This window comes from Melanerpes formicivorus, unplaced genomic scaffold, assembly GCF_026170545.1.
Source record: "Melanerpes formicivorus ecotype bairdi unplaced genomic scaffold, bMelFor1.0.p_v2 SCAF_10, whole genome shotgun sequence".
Taxonomy (NCBI): domain Eukaryota; kingdom Metazoa; phylum Chordata; class Aves; order Piciformes; family Picidae; genus Melanerpes; species Melanerpes formicivorus.
Window position 1 is genome coordinate 608,167 of NW_027142362.1, and position 26,154 is coordinate 634,320.

The 26,154-nt window shown below is 43.4% G+C and overlaps 1 protein-coding gene across 3 annotated transcripts in view; it reads right to left on the reverse strand.

Annotated features, from left to right (window-relative positions):
• Positions 1-14,451: 14,451 nt before the first annotated feature.
• ASB7 (ankyrin repeat and SOCS box containing 7) overlaps positions 14,452-26,154 on the reverse strand; it is a 33,399-nt gene continuing 21,696 nt past the window's right edge. Inside the window, exons 6-7 of one of the 3 annotated variants that reach the window (XR_010987942.1) lie at positions 18,507-19,097; positions 14,452-15,578 (exon numbers count right to left, since the gene is read on the reverse strand). Coding sequence is in view for 1 of the 3 variants with exons in the window: in XM_068143311.1 (XP_067999412.1) it covers positions 18,958-19,097 (140 nt within the window). In the remaining 2 variants the exon portion in view is untranslated. Of the gene's footprint in view, positions 19,098-26,154 lie in introns of all 3 variants that reach the window. The other 2 variants (XR_010987941.1, XM_068143311.1) reach the window with 2 other exon arrangements.

Below are 26,154 nucleotides of genomic sequence, written 5' to 3' on the forward strand. Positions count from 1 at the left end.
TGTACAAATTTCCTGTCCAGTTTTTGCTTCAATTTAAGTTTAAAATCAAGCAACTGCCAAGTAAAATCCTGCTTGGTCCTTCCAGCTGTCTGCAATACCCAGAAATCCTCTTACTACCTTCCAGGACTGACGGTGGCCCTTTCTCATAAGAGCCTTGTCCATGTGCTGTGACTGAACATAGACAAACTCAGCTGAAGGTAACTGAATCAACCAGAAACCCACTCCCCTGCCCTGCACACTGCACAGCTGAGCAATGCCACCTCCTCCTGAGCTGCCTGTCGGATAGGCAAGCCCCCTGCTCTTTCCCAAGCTGCCCTTCTCTTATGGCATTTCTGAGCGTTTCAATACTTCCCGTTCTTAAGTCTTCACAGAAAAGAAAGAGACCTACAACACCAAACCTCCTTGTAGTTAATGGTAACACAGGTCAGACCATGCTCTCCACTCCCAAAGAGACAAAGGTTCAACACTTCAATGGTCCCATTTTGCCCATAGCTCTCAGCCCTCCTCCATTTCCTTGCCGGCAATTCCTCCTGCTGCCTACAGCAAAGTTACCAGAAATCCTGGGCTTGAGTCATATCTTGCTGTTACTCATCCTTAATCAGTTTACACCTGGGCTACTGAAATGTCTGTTTCAAACATTCCAGGAACTCCCCAGCCCACGTAAGCACATGGGGTCTGGAATGCTTTGGCCAGAACCATCTCATTTTCCAGGAAATGGATGATATCATTCCATTATCTGTCAGCTGCTCTGCCCCTCAGCTCTTCACAGCTCGCTGCTGACTTACAGGCTCATCCACCCACTTGACTCCAGCATGAGCAGACTCCAGAAATTGCAACAGTTGGGATAAAATCTCCCATTTTCAAGGATTTAGCTGAAGCCATCAAAATGTAGCCTAGGGACTCTTTGCCTCCATCAGAGCAGAGGAGGAGCGGGCATTGACCTGCTCTGGCACTCTGGGAAGGTTGTGGTTCCTCAGCATATTTGATTGAGCAAATCAACCCACATTAGAATGTCAATAGATCAATTGCAACGTGAGCTTATTTGCATGAGCAGCTGCTAATCATAGCTCTGCTGAGCTGGCTGCAGGCAAAGTTTGAGGAGGAAAGTAACAGTTTGGGGACTGCTTCTTCCTTCAAAACTATTAAAGCCAAACTAATAGGAGGAATCTCTTTCCCTACAAATCTTGCTTTGCCTAAATCACAAGATCAGAGAATAGTGGGGGTTGGAAGAGACCTCTGGAGATCATCCAGTCCAACCTGCAGGGTTGCCCAGGATCACGATGGCCTGGGGGGGTTGAGAAGCTCTTCAGAGAAGGAGACTCCGCAGCCTCTCCTGGCAGCCTGCTCCAGGGCCCCAGCACTCACACAGGAAAGAAGTTTTGCCTTATGTTCAGATGGAACACCCCAGGTTCTAGTCTGTGCCCCTTGCCCCTTAGCCCATTGCTGGGAACCATTGCAGAGTCTGGCACCATCCTCTTGCCTCCTGCCCTTTAGACACTGATCAGCATTGGGCAGATTGAAGCAAGGAGGCCCATGTCAAGATCCCCGCTCAGTCTTCTGTTCTCCAGGTTAAACAGCCACAGGTCTCTCAGCTTTTCCTCCTCACAGCTATGTTCCTCAATAACCTTTGTAGCCTCTGTTGGAGGCTACAACTACTGGAGAACTACTCTCCAGTAGTTCTGTCTCTTGAACTGGGGAGTCCAGAGCTGGACACAAAATTCCAGATGTGGCCTTCCCCTGTACTCTACCCTGGTCAGGAGAACATCCCTCAATCTCCTGGCCACACTCTTCTTGAACTCTTAGAGGAATATGACTATGGCCACACCGCACCAAACAGTTCAGTTCCACAACAGGAGACTAAGGAGGGGCAGTGAAAAGCTGTAACACTCTGCCAGGACCCAGTATCCCAACCCAACCCTGGGCAGCAGGGAAGATTGTGCTAAGATTCAAAAGTTCCCTTGGAGTAAATCAAAGCAAAGTGGCACCAAAGGGCTGTTGAGTAGGGTTTTAGAGACAGTGAAAGCTCTCAGTAATGGACTGGAACAGAGGGCAAATGGGAAGAAAAAGGAGAGGGAAAGAGAGAGAGGGAGTTAAGAAGTCAGAGAAAGAGAAGGACATCACCACTCCTTGCATCCAGTGACGTTTTCATAGGCACAGTCCAAGTCTTTCAATGGTGGAATTATCTCCTTCCATTGCTAAGCCAGCAGTTCTCCTCCAGAGCTGTTAAGGCCATCACCCTGTCATCCCGGCCAGGTACATCACACCTTGTTTGCCACACGAGAGTCATTAAGGGCTATCAGCCTGTCCCCCTACATGCATTGTTTAGAGCAGCAGGGAGTGGGCCATCACACACTCAGCAGACCTCTCCTAGTGACTGCGTTTTGCAGAGCTCTGTTTCTCAGCCCACCACGGCCCAAGCAGGGAGCAGCTGATACAAGCCACAGGCAGTTTCCAGGATGCAGACTCTGCGCAGGGCTGAGGCATCCAATTTTCTGCCAAGAAGGGCCTTTGGAAAGGCACAGCTCCCTTCCAAAGAGCCAGTGGTGAGAAAGGCAGGGACGGGAGAACATGTCAGCAGCAAGAGCAGGAAATGGGTTTCTAACTTCCTATCTTGGGGGTTATGGGTTTGGGGAAATAAGTTACTGCATGGAGTTTATGTACTCCATTCAGGACATCTGAACTGTGGTAGGACTCATGAGGGAGCCAAACCTTGTGGGCTTTCCTTACCTACTGCCTGCAGCAGCAGCTGGCTTCTTGCAAACACACAAAGCAACAGGGAACAGTGGGGAAGCCTTAGCAATTTATATTTTTCCCCCTGCAGGAGTGTGTGCAGAGCAAAATATGCCCCTTGGTTAGGGCAAGGAAGCACTGCGTGCTCCAGCAATAGAAGAGATCCTGATCTCCGATTCTAGGAGGGTCATGGATTAAAGTAGAGCAAAATGTCACTGGAGTGATGGGGCGGGGGGGGAATGAAGCATCAGCAGGCAACCGAACGGGGACATCAGGGACCCCACTGCCACCCTTCCTGAGAGGCTGTGCAGGGCAGGAGGAAAGTCTTGGGAAAGCCTGAGGGAAGGATGGGAATGGGGTAATTCGTGGCCAGCCATGCACTGGGAGCACACAGTGATCAGGTGGGCTGGGTTCCACCAGGCACTGATGGAGAGAGCTAACCACACGGATCCCAAACGTCTCCAGCTACACGTGGCACTGTGATTACAGCACTGTCTCCTTAAACGTCCCGTTGCAGATGATGGCACAACAACCACTAACGAGCAGCAGACTACCACCATATTTCACACCACACCTAAGGCTCATGTCAGGACAATGCACCCAGCAGCTGCTTTCAGGAGAGCGTGTTTAAATCATTATTTGTGGGTGTATTGCATCCTTCAGCCTTTTGTTTCACCCTTGTTCAAATCATTATTTATGGCTATATTGCATCCTTCAGTCTTTTGTTTCACCCTCTTGGAACAAATGTCTTCTTTCTGCTTCTACTGTCCACGGCTTATCTGGAAATCTCCCCCACCACTTCAAGCCAGCTGGTGTGACTGTGAGCAAAACATAATGACTCCAGTTCTGGATCAGCTTTTATAGTCCCACCCTGGAGGTCTTTCTCCTTTATCTCCAACTCTTCCTTACTTCTTTTCAACATCTGGGTAGCTCTCCTGAGGCTCCAGAAACAAGCGCACACTACACATCCTGCTTCTCCACCCCCTTTGACACACTGTAATGGATACAGAGAACACATGTGCCAGTATCATTTGTTATCTCATGCAGAGCCATTAACATCAGCTTCCTTCCCTAAATGGACTCAAGTCAAGCTCAGGGACAAGTTTTCCCAGGTTGTACATGCCACATGTCTCCTTGCTCCTTCTCTTTCTCCCATCAGGGACTGTCCTGCCTGCTTATCAGCTCAAGCAAATATAGCCAAACTTAGAGACTTCTTGAGATACTGATCTGTCTATCCTGTGATGCAACACAGCTTATCAGAGTCAGTTGAACAACTCAAAAAACATATGAAAGCAACCAAGATTTCACTCATCCCTCCCAGCACTACAGCACCTTGCAACTGCTGGTAACAAAAAGGTAACAGAGCTGATGGGACACAGTTTGGAAGCTCTCCAGCCTGTCTCAGCTGAGGAGCAGAGGGATTACTCAGGGCTCCCATCGCTTACAGCAGACACTGCAGGCATGAAGGATGGGGGAAAGGGTTGAAAACCACCTGTGCTACAAACTGAAGAGAGAGCCTGACTGTGAAGCACACATAGTGCAGAAAGGCTGAGCTTTGACACACTGGTACTCAGGCTTCGTATGCTGCTGCGTTTTTCCCCCTTTTCCCCCAGAAGACACAAAACCCGTTAATCTCTTCCAGTTCCAGCTAGAGTGGTTGGATCTCTCCCACAGGCAGTGCAGGCTCAGTGTTTGCAGCTCCTGAGGTCACTACATCAAGACAGGGACTAATGCAGATGTCAACGCAAGAGCTCCCAAAGCTGGGTTATTGTTTGGCTCTTAGGAGTTGGTTTTATTCATAACACAAAAAAAGCCTTCCTGATATAGGGAAGATCATGGTGAAACCAGGGTGGCTCCTCTCCTGTCTCAGACCCAGGTCAGAAGCCCACCAGCAGCAATGGGAAGACCCACTGCCTTCACCAGACTTTGGCATCAAGCTTCAGTACAGAGGACTGATGGGGACAAAGTTTTGGAAGCGTGGAGGTAGCTGACAGATCCCAGAACATGACAAAGCACTCAGAGCATTTGCATACAAATGCTGCTTGCTTGCTCTTGCTTCACTTACTGCTCATAAGTCTTCTTAACACACCCTTTAATTCTGCAAAAGTACAAAAAGAGTGGATGCAAAGAACTGCCTGAAGTGAACTCAAGCAGGGGCCAATCCTTTATCCACTGTGTCTGTGTTACACCAAAAAGTGTCAGAAAGCCTTAATCAGAAAGGGTGGTTTGAGGGAAAATCCCTTGGGATTCAAGCAGCTGTTGTAAATACATGGCATGGAGTTACAGGAGCTGGGAGAAAGAATTCAGAATGCAGAGGTCCAAAATAAAACTGACTGCTAATTAAGACCAGGCTTCATTAGAGAGATGATTCATCTTTCACTAGGCATACACCTTTGCATCTACATGCACCAATGGGCAAACTGCAGTGCCCAGTGACAGGACAAGAGGCAATCAGAACACAGGAGGTTCCACTTGAACATAAGGAGAAACTGCTTTGCTGTGAAGATGCTGGAGCCTTGGAACAGGCTGCCCAGAGGTGTGGGGGAGTCTCCAGCTCTAGAGTCATTCAGGAGTTGTCTGGCTGCCATCCTGTGCACCTGCTCTAGGTGAACTCTTCACTTTTGTAAAGATGAATGAGGTCAACCCTCAGGCTCCTCTGCTGATTAAGCACTCACCTAGTGCAGGTTGCTCAGGATCACTACGTCCAGACAAATTTGGAATCTCTTTAAAGAAGACTCCACCACTTCAGTAGTATTTACCCTGGATAAGATTAAAAACACAGCAAGAGCCTTCAAAAGGAAGGGCTTGCTTTTGGATGGGAAGGATGAAGACGACAGCAGGGCTCAAGCACCGATCAGGCTGCTCACTGGCACACGCCGCACCGTGAAACTTCCCTTTGCACACCCCAATGGCTACTCCATGTGCCCTATGGAGTGACTTTGGAAACAAAACTCTGGTTGGATGTAAAGCCTTCTGTTAAAGAAAAGCTTTTTTCCCCCAGCTGAACCATCAATGTCTTTGCTCTACAACTTCTCTGTGCTTGGACAGTAGAAAAAAGGTCTGAGAACAGAGTGTAGACCCAGGAGCCTCTCTGGAGCAAGACACGCAGAACTCAGAACACTGCTTGTAAATCTGGCAGTAGCTTAATTATTGACTTCTGGCAAGGGCAACCATAGCTTCTTTTGGCATGAAGAGCCCAGTGATGCCCTCAAAGCCACTTTTATCCATACAGATGCACCTGTTTTAATAACAGGCTATAAAGCTGTTGCTCTTGTTTTCAACACCATGTACCTTTACCATGTCAGGCTGAGAACAGAGACCAACCATTTTGCTCCTGAAACACACACAACCTGGGACTGAGAACAGACACATTCTCACCTCTCCATCTGCTGAAGACTTTTGTCTCACAGGAAAAAGGGTCTTTCTCCTGAGTGCATCTGATCACTATTCAAGAAGCTATAAAAATGAAGGCAAACTTTGTGAAGGCATAGGAAAAGAAGTCAGCATATTCAGCTGCTTCCTCCTCTCACCTCCAAAGAGAGTAAACCAGATTTCTGCTGGAATGTTTTTTCTCCCCACTAAACTAACAGTGTTTTTCCCCTGTATGGCTGAAATTCTCACTATTACAGCTAGCAAGGCCTAGGATCACACCACATACCCCCATGAATGAGTAATGCTCTTGTTCTCCATCTGTGATACAGCACAAGAGCCAAGGGCAAGCTGCTGACACTGGAGCACTTGGACCAGGAGTTCCGTTTCTGCCTTTGCTCTTGTCAAAGACCCACTGTTGAAAGCCTGCAAATAGAACTTTATAAAAGCAGCTTTTCAACGTTCAAGAGAAATTCAAGTGAACTTATTCCCTTTGAGATGGGTTTTAGGTCATCTTCTCCAAGGGAGGGGAAAGGAAAGAGCATCAGAAAAGGGGGTTATTGCTACTCTGAAAGAGAGAGTAGATCTACACTACTCATCCTTTATCTTGTCATCTTCCTGACCACAGTATTGTGAAAAGCCCACAAGCAGGAACAGCAACAAATATCAGGGAAGTGTGTGCTTTTTATATCCTAAAGTTCTGCAATGAGGAGGAAGGGAAACCAGATTATCTTCTGAGATTGCCTTTGTCACCCACACCACACCTCCTGCAAGGGAGGGTACACAACCCTTAGGCAAAACAAGTAATTCCTGGTAGCTTCAGAAGAAACATTCATCAGAAGGCAAAAAACCTTTCATTTGCCTGATCTTGTTTACTGAGATGACAAAACCTTTAAGAATCTGCCACAAGAGCACAGCTGTCCTACAGTGGGAGGAATGCTGAATGGGGCATCTAACAGTCCTGCTCCCAGAAACTTCTTCACCAGGGTAGGCTGTAGCTCCCAGCACCAGAAAGTTGGATGGATGTAGAGATGGGTGGTAGAGAAGGTTCTATTTAGTCCCCAGTCCTCCCAACATGCCATTGCCATGCAACTCAGGTGAAGCTGCAACTTCCAAAGCTTGTTGGTGCAGGTGGTGATGCTTCGTGGCCTTTGAACTCTTCCCTTTAAGGAGGACTTTCTGGGAATCTGGACATCTGGGAGCTGGCTGTCGTCACACCAGAGATGGGAAAGTGCAGTGCTTTCTAGTGAAAGTAAAAGACCAAGGCCAAGCTAAACCTCCAAACCCCTCTTTTCTCAGTAACTGAAAAGCAAATTTGAATTCTTAGCCTGCACATCTCCTTTGCTTTCCATCTAAAAGAAAGTATTTAGATGCAAGGGTGTCGAGCAACATGAATCATCTTTAAAGTATTTGGTTTAATTAGACAAGGATAAAGAGGTTTAAACAATGTCACTGAAATCCAATTCTCTGTATTAACCTCTGTCATAAAGCAGAAGAGCCAAATCAGTAAAAGTGAAAAAGCAATGCTTTAGCTAAGCTGATTTGTTACAGCCACTGCTCTTGAACAAAGTGATTTCTATGGCCGCGAACCCCTGTAAGAGCAGAAGTCAAGGTCACGATGGCAATACATCAAGCCGGGGGAAGAACTGTACTGGAAGCTCCCACCTGAAGGCTGCAGGAGCAGCAGGCAGCTATGACAAGCTCTTTTGAGAAGAAATGCTCCTTACAAACACGAGGTGTGTGTGCTGCAGTGTGTTCTGGTAAGACAGAGGAGCTGAGGGAGCATCGCTGAGCACCAGCTCACCTCCTGCCTGCATAGGATATCACTGCACAGATCAATAGCAAGTGGTGCAGCTGCATCCACACCTCATTTACACCCCATAACAAACTCCTAACTTGCTTAGTTTTATACAAACCAGTTATTTAGGATCTCAGTTCAAAGTAGACTTCTTTTTTTGTTGTGGAACACTTGCTGACACTATAGTATGTTTGGGGAAAAGAGATGGGAAAGGATATGGATTTGGATAGGAAACAAAGAGATGAGGCTTCAAAAACAAGCTGTGCAATTTTTTAACATGTGGACAGAAAAAGGCAGCACTGAAATTATCTTATTTCAAGATTAGGAAAGCTTCACCTCGACAAGAATGTTTCTTCCAGCACCAGCTCCAAGTATGGCTCTTCTGCAAGGAGAAGTTGTATTAGTGAGCGGTTAGAGCAACCCCCAAGTATTCTGCCTGCTGGAACACTTGATGCTCTCCTGACCTGGCAGAGAGGCTGCTCTAATACCCAAACTCTCATACACTTCTCATGTTCTTCTCTGTGCAGCCCAGTGGCATTGCTTTTGCATTACTCCACAAACAAGAGAACCCTGCAAAACCCAACCCTCATTCTTCTCAGAATCAAACAGCCTCAGTAAAGAACTGGTGGCTTATACCATGCAAGTAATACAGAGCATGGTGTGAGTGACAGCAACAAAACGGAGGTGGGGAGTGAGACACCCCAATTCTGATAGTACAATTTTAAAGAGGAAGTGTGGATAGTAACCACCTGCTACCCCCATGGTTATACAAGAAAATTACATGAGCAGCAAGAGAAGGATTGTACAGAGACATGGAATCATGGAATTGCCTGGTTGGGAAGGACCTTAAGATCAAGTCCAACCATAACTTAATTATTTCCCCATACACAACTGTGTTAGCTCATGTCCCTCAGCAACTCATCCTAAGCCATTGCTTCTCAGCTGGACTCAGAAAGACTCAAGCTGGAAAGAAAAGCTTCAGCTCCTCTGCAGTGCAGTAACTAAACAGAGCAGTAGCTGAACAGCGAAGGCTTCTGATTTGCCATCAAATGGACACTAAAGATATATTGGACTAAATGATCTTCAGAGGTCCCTCCCAACCTGTGAGTCTGTTTTGAGCTTCTTTCCTGAAGATAAACTTTCAGCTATTGGGACAGATTATCCAGTTTAAGTAGATGAAATCTGAATTTACCTTGTGGTCTCCCACAAGCAACTGAAGAAATGGGACCTGTCCATGTGGAGGTCAACGTTCCTATGGTACTTTCACCAGCCTCTTAAAAGTTAAGGTCATGCCACCTTTGGAGCTTTAAAGCAATGTTCTTTCTGCTGTGGGCAGAGCTGTTGGACAGACAGGATCTGGGGAGGTTCAGCATGGCACTTCTGCTAGAGGAAAGGGCTTCTCCTCCTCGCAGACCAGGCGCCATTTCTGACTCCAAGCCACGGGCACAGAGTCTTTGTAGTGCAAAGCAGAAAGCATTACACAGTCCAGATGTGTCTCATAACAATGACAACCAAATTCTCACTGGAGGGATCCAGTTTGGCAAGGCCTAATTCACTGCAAGTGAAAGCTATGTGAGCCAAGAGAAAGATATCATCTAATTACCCCAGGTTTGTTGGGAGCAAAGGTGAGAGGGAAATGTAAGAGCAAACAATGTCGTGCTGCTGGCCATGCAATGCTGCAGAGCAGCGCAAAGCAAGGCATTGCAAAAGCACGTGTCCACTTTCATTAGACACGGCACCAACATACATTAATATTGCTGACAAGCCAAGAATGCCAGATTTCTAAGCACAATATGAATCACATTAGAATTGAGAACAGCTGAGCCTGCACAACAGATTACACAAGTATTTATGGAGCACAGGAAATACTCAAAGCCAGCAAGTTCTGCTGTATATGACTATAATAACTGTTGTGCTACTTGTATGATGAAAAGCCACTTTATTGACAAGATAACTACAAGTTAACAAAGTACTAGATAAGACATTGAACATCTGGGCAAGGTCATTAAAAAGGACCCTGGCCAATGAATTGCAAAAGAAATTCAAGTTCAGCAAAGTTTTATTTTGTCCAAAATAGTAAATGTCAAAAATTTTGGCAAAATGATTTGAGGGGAAAAATAATTAGTGTTGTACCCAAGCTTGGGAAGAAGAAAACACAAAGCAGAATGCTCAATTATCAGCAGAGGTTATCTGAAGCCATTTACCAGATAAGATTGAAATTGCCCCTGTCTGGGTCCTTTTTCAAAGGAGTCTTACTTGGAATGGTTTAAGAAGTTTCTAATATTGGCTGATAACAGCTGATGAGACTCTATAAGAGAGCCACTTAGATTTACTTGGACATGAACAAATGCAAAGCAGAGTTACAGGATATGTGTAGTACCAATAACACAGATATGTCACTAAGCTTTTGTTGCGCCCCTGAGTCAGTTTGAACCACTGAAACCGTAACTGGTTGTGATGAGGAAAGGTTGAGAAGCATTTTTGAGTCCTAAAACAACAACCCAAGATAAATCAGTGCTGTGGGATCAAACACTGGAACTGAAACTAATCAAAATGCAGGGTCAGATATTTTGGTTTAGAAGAAATAAAGCATTGATTCTTTAGCCAGGAAAGTGGATTGAAATTAACTGAAACCAAAGCAGACAGGAGTTCTGCCCACAGAAGTGGAGGCACCACCATCCCTGGAGGCGTTCAAGAAACCTGTGGACAGTTTTATGACCATGGTGGTCTTAGGCTGAAGGTTGGACTCGACCTTGAGGTCTTTTCCAACCAAAACAATTCTATGGTTCTGTAATTAGCACCAATTCATTTCTCACTTAGATTAACCACAGATCAATAGCAAACTCGGCTACACTGCAATGAAGGTGTGATCGTCCACCCCAGCTACTCCTTGAGGCACACGTTATCACCCTCACCTTAATGATCACCCCCCGCCTCTTCTTCCTCACCACCTTTCCTTTTCAAGCTACTCTACCTTCAGATCATGAGGAAATGGTGCAGAAGAGGCTGTCAGTATGAAACTGATTCCCCTGAGAGAGGCAGAGAGAGGGGATGGCATTGAAACTGACAGACTACAGCCACAACGTCCCAGAGCTGTGCTGGTGGCACGATCCTCCGATGGAAGAACAGGAGGTGTAAGCTGCCAGGCATTTTGAAGTGACAACAGTAAATGTTTCAGACAATATCCTACCTGCCTTCCTCAGTCCTGCTCCATATCATCCTGATCAGCATGTTTTGTGCCTGCTTCCATGCCATCCCATTCCATTTTTTTTAAGCACACAACGCCAGGTCCCTGCTCCTGGACACCAGCCCACCTGCCCACGCTCAGCTTACACAAGTAACTATGCATTCATTCTGTCTGGACTCAGCCCAGCTTTCCTGCCATACACTTCATTCACACTCCTCTCTTCCAGATACCTACAGAGATCACACCACCGGTGGCTCCGTGGTCCTGAGCACTGACAAGCTCCAGCACTGGGACTAGCTAATGTCACTATGTAACACCTGAAGTCTCACCACTCAATCTACCTGCCATGGTGGTCTCCTTTTCCAACCTGGTTAATTCTAATCTATTATAATCTAATCTATTCAGAGTGAGGAAGGTCTCTGCCCTCCTCAGTGACCTGGTGTGGAGAACAGGTTGGGAAGGGGAATTGAGGCTCAGCACTAATAGTGTAGACTAGAGCTGGAAGAGATGGATACCCATAAATACATCACCAGAAGAGCCCAAGGTGAGGTGCTCAGGGAACCAGAAGAGGCCTGAATTATATTTTTTTAGACAGATAAGTAGGGACAAAGCCATGAGCATCAGTCATTGGCTCACACAAGCAAGAGCCATCAGGGTGAGCTCCATCCAGCTGGGTCCCTGTTTGGAATGGCTTTTCAGGGTCAGCCCTGGAGGTCGTGTAACAGCTCTCTGCTCTGTGAGCGTTACAAACCTGTAATTGCAGTACTAAAAGGTGGGAGCCTGAGTGTATATTTCCCATCCTTAATTGCTTTGACTGGTCCAGAATGAGAACCTGAACTGAAGTTTTCTATTCACCAGGAAGGTGCCTGACCCATCAGGAAACAGTGATTTAGCTTTTGTTCCTGGCTCACTAAGCATTAAGTAACTCACACAAAAGAGAAAAGGAGCAGACCCAAATACTCATGCAGATTATTTTATATTAAGGACATTCAAACTCCTAAGCCCAACCACCCACATACCAAACATTTCTGCAAGATCAAAAGCCACATTTTCTGCTCTCTCACACAATCCCACACCTCAGCTTCATCCTCCTACCAAACATCTTGGTCACTTTATTTTCAGACTCACTGCTCTCTAAAAATTATTTGGTTTTGCTACCTAGCAGCTATTCTAAACCCTGTTATGAGAAAAGCAATATCCAGATAGCTGTGGGATGGATCTCAAGTTGAGCTGCTTGAGACAGGCACAGCCTGGAAGCCACATTTCAATAACCCATGTTGTGCAGCTGGGCACTCCATGAGATTCAAGAAGAAATCAAGCACTAGATGAAGCTGAATCTAAATCTCTGTTATCCCATGTAAATAATGAAGTAGTAACGGATGAGAACCTAAAAATCATGCAACACTGGCTTATAGCTGAGCAGTGCCCAGAGACCTAATGTCCCTCAGCCTCACTTTTGGCCCAGATACATCAATGACAGGGGGAGCTCCAACTGCTTCAGCCAACAAGATGCTACTCAAAGTCAATCCTAGGATTTGAGCCACGCTGTGAATAGACTGCTGGCTGCAAGCAAGCATGCGTGGAGCAAAGCACAGAAGAACCTGTTGACATACATAACATTACACTGATATAAAATTTCACATGCTATGGCTTTAAAGTTAACTAAGCCTTTAAAATAAAAGTTTACATTTCACTGCAGACCTCCTTTAACCAATCTGCCATATTAGAGAAAAAGAAGATGTGTTAAGTTTCTCAAGATACAATATGGACAATCAAATTGAAGCTTTTTCTCACCAATCCCAGACTAGGTATCAAAGCATTTCAGCAACACCATCAAAACAGGGCATGTTCCAGGGACAAAGCCCAGTAATTGTCTACTGGCTGATTATAAATTTGGCCCTAATTACAAAATCTCACAGTGTTTTGCAAATACCTTCCAAAAATACTCTCCTCATTAGGCCACAAAGCAAGGAGCAGGTCTGCAAGCTGGCCATTTAAATCAATTATTTGCTCTTTCACACTAGATTAAATGTTGAGTAACCACCACCCTCAGTGGAGTTACAATGGTTTAAGTCAGAAATATTGTACTAAATTCTGTTCTTGTTTCTGTTAATCCTCAGCTACTTGTGGCAGAACAGGAGAAGACTTCCTGATATATTTGGACTGCAAATGAACTCTTACTCCTGCAAGTCAGAAGAGTTCTAGTGAATGTTTTGGTCTTGAATGAAGAATAGATGCCCTTTGCTGGACCATCAGTTGTTTATAGACTTAAATTTTCTCTTGCAAGCATTTTCCCTTGTCTAACCTGCTTCCTATAAGCCTGCTTTTCGTTCACCTTTCCCAGACCTTTTAGGAATATTTCATTGATGCTGAGGGATCTGTAAAACCCTGCAACAGATCAAGTCAAAGCATGGGAAATACTCTCTCTGTAGCTTCCACTGCTCTCAAATGCACCTGCTGTAAGCCTATGCAAATTCCACGGCACAGGAAATCCTGGCAAGTGTAGGGAAGGCACAGAAACACTTTCAGAGCCTTAAAAAGCATGCTCTTTAGAGGTGTCAAGCATTCTTCCTGCAAACCTGAAGACAAGCCTTAGCAGCATTCAGAAACTTACCTGGGACCTCACAAACAGCAGTCAGCAGCGCAGGAGACCCCAGATGTGGAGGAAGCAGCTGGAGTTCCTATTTCTCCACTAGACAGCTGGAGATTTCCCAATAAAAGTCAACACAGCTTTCAATCCTAACTTTTTGCTGTTCCAGCTGCACATTGTGGATCCCTGGGGAATGCACTGGCTGAGGAATTCCTGGTAGCATGGTTTCATAAAGCAATGTGCATATCTGGTTTGTTTCTTATTGTCATGGGGTTAAATCACATGTTGAGCTTCACTTTAGCTAATAACATATCAAGAAGCAGAATCGTACAGAAGAGATTCAGCGTGCCAGTGACATCGGCAAAGAACAACCTTTAGCCTCCCAGTACTACCCCAGTTTCAAAGAACAGCATAAAACCTTTGAGGTAGTAGGAGCAGAGAGGACAGACTAAAGCAAAGAGAATTTAAGTGCTTCAGCTCAAGCTGTTTGGAGAAAGACACGGCAGCGCCTGTCCTGTACTTATTTTCATCAGCTCCACTACTTTTGTTTTCAGATATGTAAAAGCTTCATTAGATGCTACGGCTTAATGAAAAGGATTTTACCATATAAAATAACTATGCTTCCTTCTTGCACACTTACACCAATCTGTGGAAAGACTGGATATTCTGAAGAGGTCATTTCTCAACAGCTTGTAAATCATTGGTTTTTTAAGCAGTAGCATTAGTCATTAATTGTTTTAAACATAACAAGTGAACACTCAAACAGGAAACATGATACATAAACAGGAACAAAGTCTTTAACACAGCATTCAGTAAATACATCAGGCTCTGGCCAGTCTGTTAGTAACCAGCAGCAGCAGTTCTAAACACAACTGTAGGCTGCACAGGGTACATACTCCTAGGGCTGTTTGGACAGTTTGCTACTGAGCAGTGACAAACATCTCTTAGGTTTTTTTCCCTCTTCTATCCTGTAGCAGCAGTCTTTAAACTGAGTCTCTTCCTTCAAATTTTTAGGGTCCAAAACCTTACTGGACCTTTTGGATGTACATTACTCTCATGACCCAACCCAAATGCTTCCATTTGCCACTTGCGTGCCAGGAATATTCACATACATTCCCCTCATTCATTAGCAGCAAACGGACACCAGACAGACTCAGCTGTGCAATACAATCTGTTCGGTCCATTCTTGTATCTTAGCCAGTACATAAACTGGAGGGGGAAAGGTGAACCTTTCAGGAAACCCTGAAGTGGCTGCACTGGAATCTGAGCAGAGAAAACCCAGCTACTCATAACCAAGGACCAGTTTGTTCCTCCTTCTGACATCCCGCTCTGGAGTGAGATTTATGCTCCTATTTACTGATAAAAAGCATATTACAATGTATGAGACATCTGAGTTCCTATTTGTGGAGGTGAATTTGAGCACCAGACACATCGCCAGCATCGTGCACACCACAAGGGAAAAAGGGAGCAGAGGAGACAAACATTGCGAGAAAGAGATGTAAAGTAGTATTGTGTTATTAAAACATTACATCAGAAATAAACAGAACAAACAAACAAACAAGTTTCACTGTTTGGTTTTTGTTGTTTTGTTTTTTCCCCTCCATTTTTCAAATTCAAAAGCAAAACCTTACATTGCAGAGGCAGAACAAACACGTGATGGCATTGGTAACACAGCGCTGCAGGGCAGCTAGGCTTCGGGGCAGGTCACAAGTGGCTTCTGTCACTGGGGGCTCTTGGCAGACTGGACTGAGGAAGTTCAGATCCAACTTTTCCCATCTAGCCCAGGTCCACCCTGGTAAACATGCTACATGTTCCCTTCTGCCTCTGGGTATTTATCTGATGAGTCTGTCCAGATGCCTTCTCCTGCGATTGCCAACTGGAGTCAGAAACCAGCGTTCTCCACACTGTCCCAAGGAAGCCAGAAATATTCCAAGCATGAGTGATAATGAATTAAAAAAAAAAAGAAAGAAAGAAAACCAACTCAAAACAAAATAAAAAACACTGAAGAGCTTTTCAAACTAACAAGTATTTTCTATAATGTAAATAGTTTAGAAATATGGTAATTAAATAATCTAAAACCCACTCTGCTGTACATTTATAAACAGAAATATTTACAGAAGCTTTCTGCTTTGTTTTCAAGGATGAGGTTTGCAGTTAGTGATCAGAGTCTTTTACTCACACTGAATCTTTGGTGTACTTGCCAATTTTCTTTTAAGGTTTATTCAAAGCGTTCAGCTGTGAATTTTAAGGTAAGAGAACCAGGCTACATAACAAGTCCATGGTATGCGTTTTTCCTTCTATATTCTAGTCCCAAGGAGAAACCAGGCTGGGTTTGCTCTGCAAAGCACGATATTTCAAATAGTAAAAATGGCCAAAATCCCCATGATTGCAGTTTGGATAGGATCACCAATGAATGATCATGCTTCGCTCGCCCTTGAGGAGCACGTGTGTACCTCAAGGCAGTTGACGGGACTGTCAGTAGGCTCAGCCACAGGTATGCTGTGGTGCTCTGCTGAGTCAAGGGCAGAGAAAAGAGCTACAAGTGATGGCTTAGCACTGGGAGACAAGGCGAGGGCTTCCCTCCACCTTGGGCAGGGCAGACAGGACAATGATGAAACTTAATTTAAAAGAAAGGTTTTTTTACTGGCCTGAAATGTATGTGTGTTCCCTTTACATCTCAGTTACTTAAAAGAAACAACCAAAAACCAAACCTGAAACAATAAATAATGGAACTACACATTTCTTCATTAAATAGCATTCTTGTTACCAACAAAGGCTTCCATAATTTTCTTCAGTCACAGCAATAGACAGAACAAATAATTTGCCTTAATATAGACTGCAACTCAAATATACTCTGGATTACCATAAAAAAATATTACCTGTAAAAATTCAGTGGGGTAGGACACTGGTTGAGACCAACTTACCAATGCAGTGAACAAGTACTTTTGAAACAAAAGAAAGCAATTTTGAGGTTCTGATTTCTTGTCACAAAACTGAAGAGTCATGCTTAAAAACTGCCAGTCAGTTCTTATCATCTGTCCTGTCCAGGTACTGTGAAGCTCAAAGATCACAATAGCTGATCTTTCTTGCTTCAACAGGAGCTGGCAGACAGCACCATGCCCACAAGCTCCCTCCCACACCCCAGCCATGCTCTCAGGCTCTCCCTGCTACACTGCCACCGTCATCACACACAACCCAGAGAAAGCACCAGAAGCTCTGCTGCCTAGAAATGACCACCACGTGGCACTGTGCAGTGTTAAGGTTGGACAGACTTGCTTGCTGCTGACACGTCAACTTTTGGTCACTGCTCAAGCGGGCTGGACTTGAACCAATACAAGTTGGAGATAAAAAGGTTCACCATCCCCTTATCAATCCTCTGAGCCACAGACCTCCAAAATCACCTTGTTTGGAAACCTGATGCAATGCCAGGCACAATAGGGAGAGAATCCTCCTTGCTTGCTGTAGTTTCAGTGCATCCGTTAGAAATGATAAGGATCATGCTCAAGAAGTAACAGTCCAGGGTTACAGTAACAAGGAACTAGAACAGTTAAATAATATGAATAGGCCTGCTTCATCTTGCTTTTCCTATGTTTAATATTAAATACCTTGAAAGTGACAGTGTTAAACTTAAAAGCCCCCACTGTTCCTTTCACCTCCCCCCTTCCATTGGTAACTGGTACAAAAGCACTCCTATCAGGGAGGCTCTTTCAGAGCCAGCGGATGGCAAAACAAAAGCAGAGGACACTGGTAAGAATCCTATGACGACTCCATGATCCCTTGAAAATAAAGAGAGTGAAACAATGGCACACTTTGGCCCAATCTTTTTTTTTCTTTTTGAGAGCAAGAGCTGCTTTTTTTTATGATGAGAAACAAAACTCTTCAACAGAATTTTTTAACAGCCAGTATGAGAACAAGCCACCACGTTCAGCAGCAGAATTCCAGTGCTCCTTTCAGATGCTGCTTCCAGAGCAATTGCAAAACTCAAACTTCTAACACAAATGGGGCATTTCTTGTTAGTGCACATATAAAATGTATCTTAACTTATATGCACTTCCCACTCTGTAACCTGAAACAAACTGGACTGCAGAGCAAACCACAAAATAAAAACCCATCTCTGCTTTTAAACAAAACCAAGCAGAATTTGGCCGATTTCTCTCTCTTTTTTTTTTTTCTAAGGGGACACAATTCAGCTGGGAACCCGTAGACAACATTTCAACTGAAAGTGAAATCAAGCAGGTCATACATTCATGAAATGTAGGGAGAAATAAACGAACAGCAACTGCTGCATCACTTCTGTAACATCACCTCAGCACTCGGCGAGGCAGCAGCTCCTATTCTCCCGAATAACACACCCAGAGAAAATGAGGAAGAGTGTGGGGGGGATCACAGAGAAAGGGAAAATACATCAGCAAGATTATTGCACAGGAGGCACTGTATGAGAAACAGAATACATTGGCTTTAAAAAAAAAAACAAAACAACAAAAACAACACCCCAACAAAACAAACAAAACCAAACCCAACCCCTAAATTTGTTTACTCTTAAGTTAAATGTAAAAAATACAGAGGCTGTGCCTCTGTGTAGTGTACTGTCATTGCTAAAAATAGACTTACAAACAGCCACCCACTTCACAGGGAATGTCAGGAAAGAGAGCCTGAATTTTATGGGCATCCCAACTACAGTAATTAAGAAAATAATCATATAAAAAAGCCAATGTATAGACCCTCAAACTGAATGGGGTAGCTGCATTCTCTCTTTAATTTCGAAATACTATTATTACAGCACCACAGAGGATGTTTGGCAGCTCTTCCCTCCATCCTGCAAAAACACAGACCTTGGCAGAGACAAGAATCCCAACAGACAACAGGAGTCTGGAGGTCTTGCTATCAGGATCCTTTTGCAGGAGTGGTGCCTCGATTTCCCAACTCTGTTTTCTCGAGTAGTTGCTCAGCGTGCCAATTGCAGCAGCCACTTCCCTGCGGGGCTGCCTCCCATCTCCGCTGCAAATCCGCGCACTTCATGTGAAAACAAACAGACAAAAACCCAACAGCAATTTGTAAAACGGAGCATCGTATAGAAAGCTTGGACCTTGTAAACTTGGACCAAGAAACCAAAAATTAAGACCTTCTAGCATGTGGTATAAAAAACCCAAGGAAGTGTATACCTGCCTTCTGACTTCACAGAAAAATCAGAATTTGCATAGGATATACTTTGTGCAAGGCAACAAGCCTCTTCAGTATCTGGAATAGAACTAATCTTGCTCAGAGTTCTTCTCTTCATGGATATCAGATATCATCAAATTTGTGTTTTAAGTAGTCTTTCATGACCTTGGCAATGGGTAGTTCATCAAGTAGTTTTAGATTTTGAAGGCCTATACACTGACGGATTTTAATTCGGCATAGATCTTGCAAGTTTCTGGGCTGCCCTGAAAAGACAAGAGGAACACATGAAAGGAAAATGATCACATTTTAAACATACTTTAAAGAGATCATTTACTGAGAAAAAACCCAACAAAACCGTCACAGATGTTTGCTGTTTTCTAAGAGGCAGAGGGAAAGGGAAAATTACAATAGAAAAAGGGGGGAGAGGGGGAAGAGTTAATGTTTCTGCTGAAGAATAACTCAATGAAATCAAGGGATGGATCCCAAAAACATTTTTTACATGCACATAATTCCACTGAGGCCAGTGTAAAGTGGCATTATCTACGTGAGGATTCCCACAAGGTGGCAACAGCACAACTCCTCCATTTAACTTTTTGTGGATTTTTTCCTGTCCTTGTAACACCTGAGGAAAACGCCCCTTGGCCTCGCTGTGTCAAACAAACTCTAACAGGACCAGGCAGTTTCCTTAGAGAGTGAGGCTTCATAAAAGTTATTCAAGGACCACATGGCAGAGTTAAAGATTGTTTTTCCCCTTCTAATTTAAAAAAAAAAAAAAGCCTTCAGGCTCTGGATATGGCCACAGCCTCATCAGAGAGAGATGAAAACATGAGTTAAGCACTGTCCGCAGAGAAAAAGCTTTCCTGACATCACACGGACCTCAGAATTGCTAGCAAGGATTTCCCAAAGTAACTGGTTCCCTTTCAAACTCACTCGTAACAGGAAACTATCCAAACACCTTGAAAAATGGTCCCTCATGCAACATCATGTGAAAAGGTTAATCCAGCCTCCTATCAGAACGTGTCCAGCAATGGATCCCAAGGAGGAAAGAAAGAAAAGGAGCAGAACAACAGCCATTGAGAAATCCTGTCCCAGTTTACCCTTCTAGCTCTCAGCACCAGTGCCTTTGGGCCTTCCCAAACCAGATTGCACACAGATCTATGTCTTTAATAGCTGTGAATGGCCTGCCCTTTGTAAATCTGTCTAATGTTGTTTTGAACCCATTCATGCTTGCAGTATCCAAAACATCCTGTGGCAACAAATTTCACAATATAATTAGGCGTTGGCTGGAAAACTACAAAGTGCTTTTATTTATTTTAGATCTGCTTCCTGATGGCTTCGTTGCGTGCCTGCCATTCTTTGGGTTACAACAATAAGAATGAGTAATTGTTCTCATGCCAGCCATGATTTTACATACCTTTATATTAACCTCCATCCTCCACTCAAGGACTCATGCTTTTTCCAAAGCTGAAAGCTCTATTTAACAACCTCCTATCACAGGAATTACTCCAAACCTCTGACCAAACTAGCTGCCTGCCGCTGTGGTTTTCTTCCCCTCATTCTGCTCTATCTTGCTTGAAATCACCCCAACAACCCACCAAAGCTTTGCTAGCCAGTACTGGATCATCGACCCAACTGTGTTGTGGCCTCAAAGAAGGAAAAAAGAGGCTTAGCTGTGGCCCCCAATGGCTGTTTGAGCCAAAATGGCACCATGAACACCAGAGAGGTGCTTGTGCCAGTATCAGGACAACCTGCCCTCAACAGAGCAACTTCTCTATGCTCCTTCTTTACCTTACAATCATTAATGCTAAAAGGCAGCACTTGCTTTTGCCAAGAAAGGCATGGCCACATCAATAATTTCTTTAAAGGCAACACAAAACAACAAAAGCATCGTTAAATAACTTGGATGGACGTTCCCAGTCAGCTTTCCTGAGCCGCCAGCATGAATGACACCTTGGGAAGAGGAAATGCCTTCCCTACGGCGCCCCACACCGCCAGGCAGCGGGATGCTGCTAGCCCACCAGGCACAAACCTGTTTGCAGGAGATGGAGGTGGGAGGGGATGGATTTCTTGCTCCAACTAGCCTCAGACCCTTGTCTCTTCTTCCACCCTCCTCCTAGTCCAGCAAGTAACCTTTTATCAGCTAAGCAGAGATTGGCATTATGAAGTTTGTTAGACTTTGATGGTCAGCACAGAGTAAAGAGATTATGAAACTATTTCCTGTTCTCTACTCTGGGCATTCTGTACATGGTTTCAGTTACCCTCTATAGCGAGTTCCTCCTTTCTTCACCCTGCCTGAATTTCTCCACAGAAATGGGCTGACAGACAGGTACACACTGGGATTTATCTTAAACACTAAAATTATCTGAGGTAAGCTAGCAGAAATAATGCATGAAAATAGTCTCAGTCTGTTTCTAAAGAAATTAGATTTGAAATTAAAGAACATGAAAATTTGAGTTTCCTTCACATAAGTTTTACTATGCTTATCACCGCGGTATCTAAATGGCAATTTATCTCTAACTATATCCTTCACCCATGGCTTAGAATAGAGTTCATTAGTGACTTTGTCTAGTGGAGGTTTGTTCTCAGCTTTTGTTTTTTCTCCCCTCCTCTCCCCCCCCAAAAAAAAAAGAATGAATTTCTACAACTCAGATAACAGTTGAATACCCAAGCTCTAGGAAATGAAAAGTTACTTTGGGGAAGAAACCACACAGAGGACTCTTTATGGTGATAAAGAGCTCATTCTAATAATTTAAATGTGAATGCAAACAGGGTTCAGAAAGGGTGCAGTTAACTTTTGCAAGGGTTGGAGGCTTTAGAGGACTTCAGATGTCTACGTGCATTTTCTGTAGGAAAGTACACAAAAATGCAGCCACAAGACACTGATTTCTGGTTTCAGAAATGAATGCCTTTTAATTAACATCCTATGGGGGTTTTGAGAACAAAATGGAGCAGACAACTTAAAACACCCAGAAGAAATTGGTCATCAGTTAACTCAAAGAGACCTGATTATCAAACCTATGACATTTCCCCCTGATAAGCCTAAAAATATGTCCTGGGAATGTGTGAACAATGGACATTTCCAGTGTTAAGCACCAGTTGCTACATCTAGTGGCTGTTGGTGTCTTAGGTCACGCCTTGCGAATTCCAGGGTTATTAATGCATTTGTGAGTTATTAGAAACGGTGTCTAGAACACTTACTCATTCTTGGTTGCATCTGAATGAAAAAGAAAAAAAATAAAGGATTACAGAGCAATGTCAGTGAACCTTAGTTTGGCAAATGAAAAATGTTATTAGCAATTTGGCAAAGGAAGACAAGTTAAACTGTGAATAAAGTTCTGTTCAAAAACAGTTAGGAAGTAACAACTTCGGTTATATCCTGCAGCGCGCTTTTGGAAAGCTGTTTAGGCAAATAAGCAAGAAAGGAAGAGAATTAAAAAGAGGAAGAAACCAAAAAACCCACAAGCATAAAAGGTAAGACTGACCTAATTACCACTATCACGCAGAACAGTGACAATAAAACTACTGATCACCTTAAAAACCACCCTGAGCCCGTTTTAAAGGGACACCTTGATGGCAGTTCTGTTGCTCTGGAGCAGTCCGGTTATTGTCAGGCTGTTACACAACCCAGGTTACTATCAGGGCAGCAAACACCTGCTGTTGTAGAGCTCAAGGCTTGCTAACAGGTTCACCAGAACAAGCCAGATACTTCAGTCGATATATTTGGTGATAATCAATAAATTAGAAGTATTACATTACAGGCAAGAGAGATGCATGGCTCATCTTTTGTCTTCCACAGCTCATGCTATGTGCTGCAATGGAAAGCAGAAATCTCCACCAATGCACTTGCTGCGTAGAGTTTCCCAAAGAGGACAGAAAAATGTCTTCCAAACAGAAGAAATGTAAAACAGAGGGCTATAAATTAAAGAGGAATTGTTTTTCATTATTGTTTCCCCCTTCTCTAAAACCATCAGAAATGAGTTATATGTAAAAGTTAATGACTTTCCTAATTCACTTCTTGAACTGCTAACAGAATAAGTTCTCGAGTGGTTTTTTTCACTCCTTTAAATAATTACGAATTATTGTACTTTCACAGTTAAGTCTTTTAAATTATTATGAATAAATTTGCTGTCTCTGGTGAAGCAAGGGGAGGAAAAGAACATGTTCTAACAGCAAGAAATAATTACAGCTAATCCTGATTTTCCACTCAATCCATTCAACTCCTTTTTGCAATTTCAAGATTTCTCTGCTATTCTAGCTTGGAGTTTGCTGCTCTATCCCAGAGACAGACAACACTTCCACTACACTACACAGAGAACTGTTAAGTCATCATCACAACTGCTCTGCAGCTATGCATTTAGCTATGCCTGCCCGTTTGCCCTATGCAGACTGTGCTTCCCAAGAAACAAATCAGTAACTCACTCACAGGTCTATATTCAGTGATCATTAAGGTATAATACAGAATCATTTAGGTTGGAAAAGACCTCCAAGATCATCGAGCCCAGTATTAGACCTATCATCTCTGAGAATAGATTTTTAGTCTCTCTCACCAAGCTTTAAGCAGAAATACTGTAAAGGTGGAAGAATCATGGTGTAATCCCTACCACTTTACTGAAGACAGAGCAGCACCTGTGCAAAGCAAAAATCCTCAAGTGCTCTGATACCCAAGAGAAAACTTAGGGGTAACTGACATTAATACACTTGTAGGCTGCAGGCAGATCCTCTGTGATGTAATGGGTTTTTTTTATAAGTAGGTAAAAAAGGCAAACTTGTAAAAGCAAGCAACCAGTGTTATTGGCTTGTAGGGGATAGGCAGTTTCTGAAGAAGTTAAATGAAAAATAGCATCAGTGACATTTCAGAAGCCACCCACAGTTTTCTCTGTAAAATTAATACATTTCTCCAGAAAGAAGAAAAGCTTACAGTGGTATTTCTCAAACTGAGCCTCTGCCTCCCCTGGGAATTGTGAAAGGCTAAAGACAGTAGCAAGAAACCATTTGGTAGTTTCTTTTTAGCTGCAAAGAAAGCTTAAAAATAAAAGTTTCGTGAAACACTAAAAAGTTGAAACTATGCTGACGTATGGCTGGCAGCAGCTCAGCTCCTCTGGAGTATCAGAAGTATTTATATCCACAGCTAACTATTAAATCCATCCCTTAATTCACAACTGAAGACACTTGGCTATTGCCAGCAATTAAATTTAGTTATGATTTACTTGCCCCTTTTTTTTTGAGGGAAGTGAAAAAAGATAATTGAACTTATCCACTGGAGACTCACATCCACCAGCTGAGGAACACATCAGTGAGGATGCACAAGCAAGTGGGATGATGCTGGAAGGATGGGATCACCTGGGAAGTGGTTGTTCCTGAGCCGAATTCAGCTCTTGGGGGCAGTTAAGGGCTGGTCTAACGGTTTAGGAAATGCATTGTTTTGTACTCTGCATAGCAGCAGAACAGCTACAGAGGATGGTTGGTTTTCCAGCACTCAGAATGCCAGTAAAAGCTAGTATCAAGACTTCACAAGTCTGAAACATTTAATCGATAAGACATGCAGGGTACAACTTAGAGAGAAAAAGAGTTAGAGTGTTTGAAAAAGTCAGTTCCTTGAACCTGTACCTAGCCACAATAGGACAAAGAGCTTTTAATTCTTTTTAAGTGGATGTGACACTAGTTATTGTAAAAGTTCCAGTTTAATTGTGTGTTCGACATGCCTCTGTTACAATACTTGAAGCACATTCTCATGGCTCTTTGCAAAACTATTCTCCACAATGAATTCTGAATGTCCATTAAATTTCACTGTATCTGGCACAGCAAGTATGTGTATTTTGGCCTGAAAAATATATCTGTGAAAAAGGAGAAAGGCAAGTAAGGCTCAATGTTGAGTGTAACAGGTGTATTTAGCAAGGAAATTAAGGCCTGGATACGCTGGCAGATGATACCTATATATCTATTCTGTAGTGTTTCTACACATTCAGTCTTACAGAAATGCTGTGGAAATTCAGCAAAGCATTTCAATACTGTAATGTTCATGCAATTTTAGGAAATGAAGTGCAGCATAGGTGTGCAAAGAGAGGTGGGGGTGGCTGCACCTCACATGCCACATATAAAATGGTTTTTTATTTTTACACAGGCCTCTTAAAAAACCAAACCACCTCTTCCAAAATACCTATCTGTACATAGCTATCCAATGGTTCAACTGCTTAACACAGCCACTTGCACTCTAGCTGCATGTTTCAGTATCACACTAGAGAGTTAACTTGGAAAAGGACCTTCTCTGTTTCTAGAAAGAAAATAATAACAACCCCCCCTATATACTGATAAAGGTCTCCCAAACTGTACTGGTCTTTTACCAATAGGTAGCTGCAATCTACAGAAAGTAACCATAATTCAGAGGGTATTTGGTTATCACTGACCCAGCCAAAATGAGAACTATGAAGTAACCCTCTCCCCCTAGTTTCCTGCATAACTCTGGATGAGGGAGCAGACCGCATGCATTCGTGTGAGATTTCCAGCAGCACCCAAGGAAGCAAGCAGTCAGTCTGCAATTCCAGTAAAGTTCTTCTACATGATAACAAACATGAAGATAATGTTTCCTTTGCAATTATCCATGTAATAAAACACACAGAAATCTACTTAATTCACTGTGACACTTCTGCCTTTGTAGAAGTTCAAACTATGTGCAGAGACTTTTAAAAAATGTTCTTCTAGTAAAAAAAGAAAAAAATCCTAGTGAAAACTTACTTTCCTCTAGGAAAGGACAGAGGCAAAGAATGCATAGGGATTTCCTTAACAGGACTTCAGTTCTGCTGCTGGTTTGCAGTGCTATAGAAATCTAAACACAAAGTTACACTCTCTAGTCAAAGCCAAAGGAAAAAAGAAGGAATGCAGATGAAATATTTGTAGTTTAATTCATTTGCTGCCCTTTAGATCTCGTTCCAGATCTGACATCAGTTCTTTGATAGCTGCTAACATACATGCCACACTACGCTGCCACGGACATATCCATTTACTTCGCTATTTGCTTCCGCACAGACAAGTCGTGGACTCTCCCGCCTGCTACATTATCCAAGCAGTGATTACATTAAAGGAGAGCTAAGGGAAAGGGTTTAAGCTTTTTTTGTTCCACTTTTTGAGAACATCATTGAATTTCTAGTCTCTTAATGTTCACCTAACCCCTTCAGTATTTTTCTAATACTTGCATTTCCCTACCTCCAACACTGTTTTCGTATACTCAAATCCTATTTAACTTCAGCTTCAACATAAATCATTCCATCCAGGGCTGTAGTTGCACAAATTAATTCTACAGACTTCTACACTACCAAAAAATAA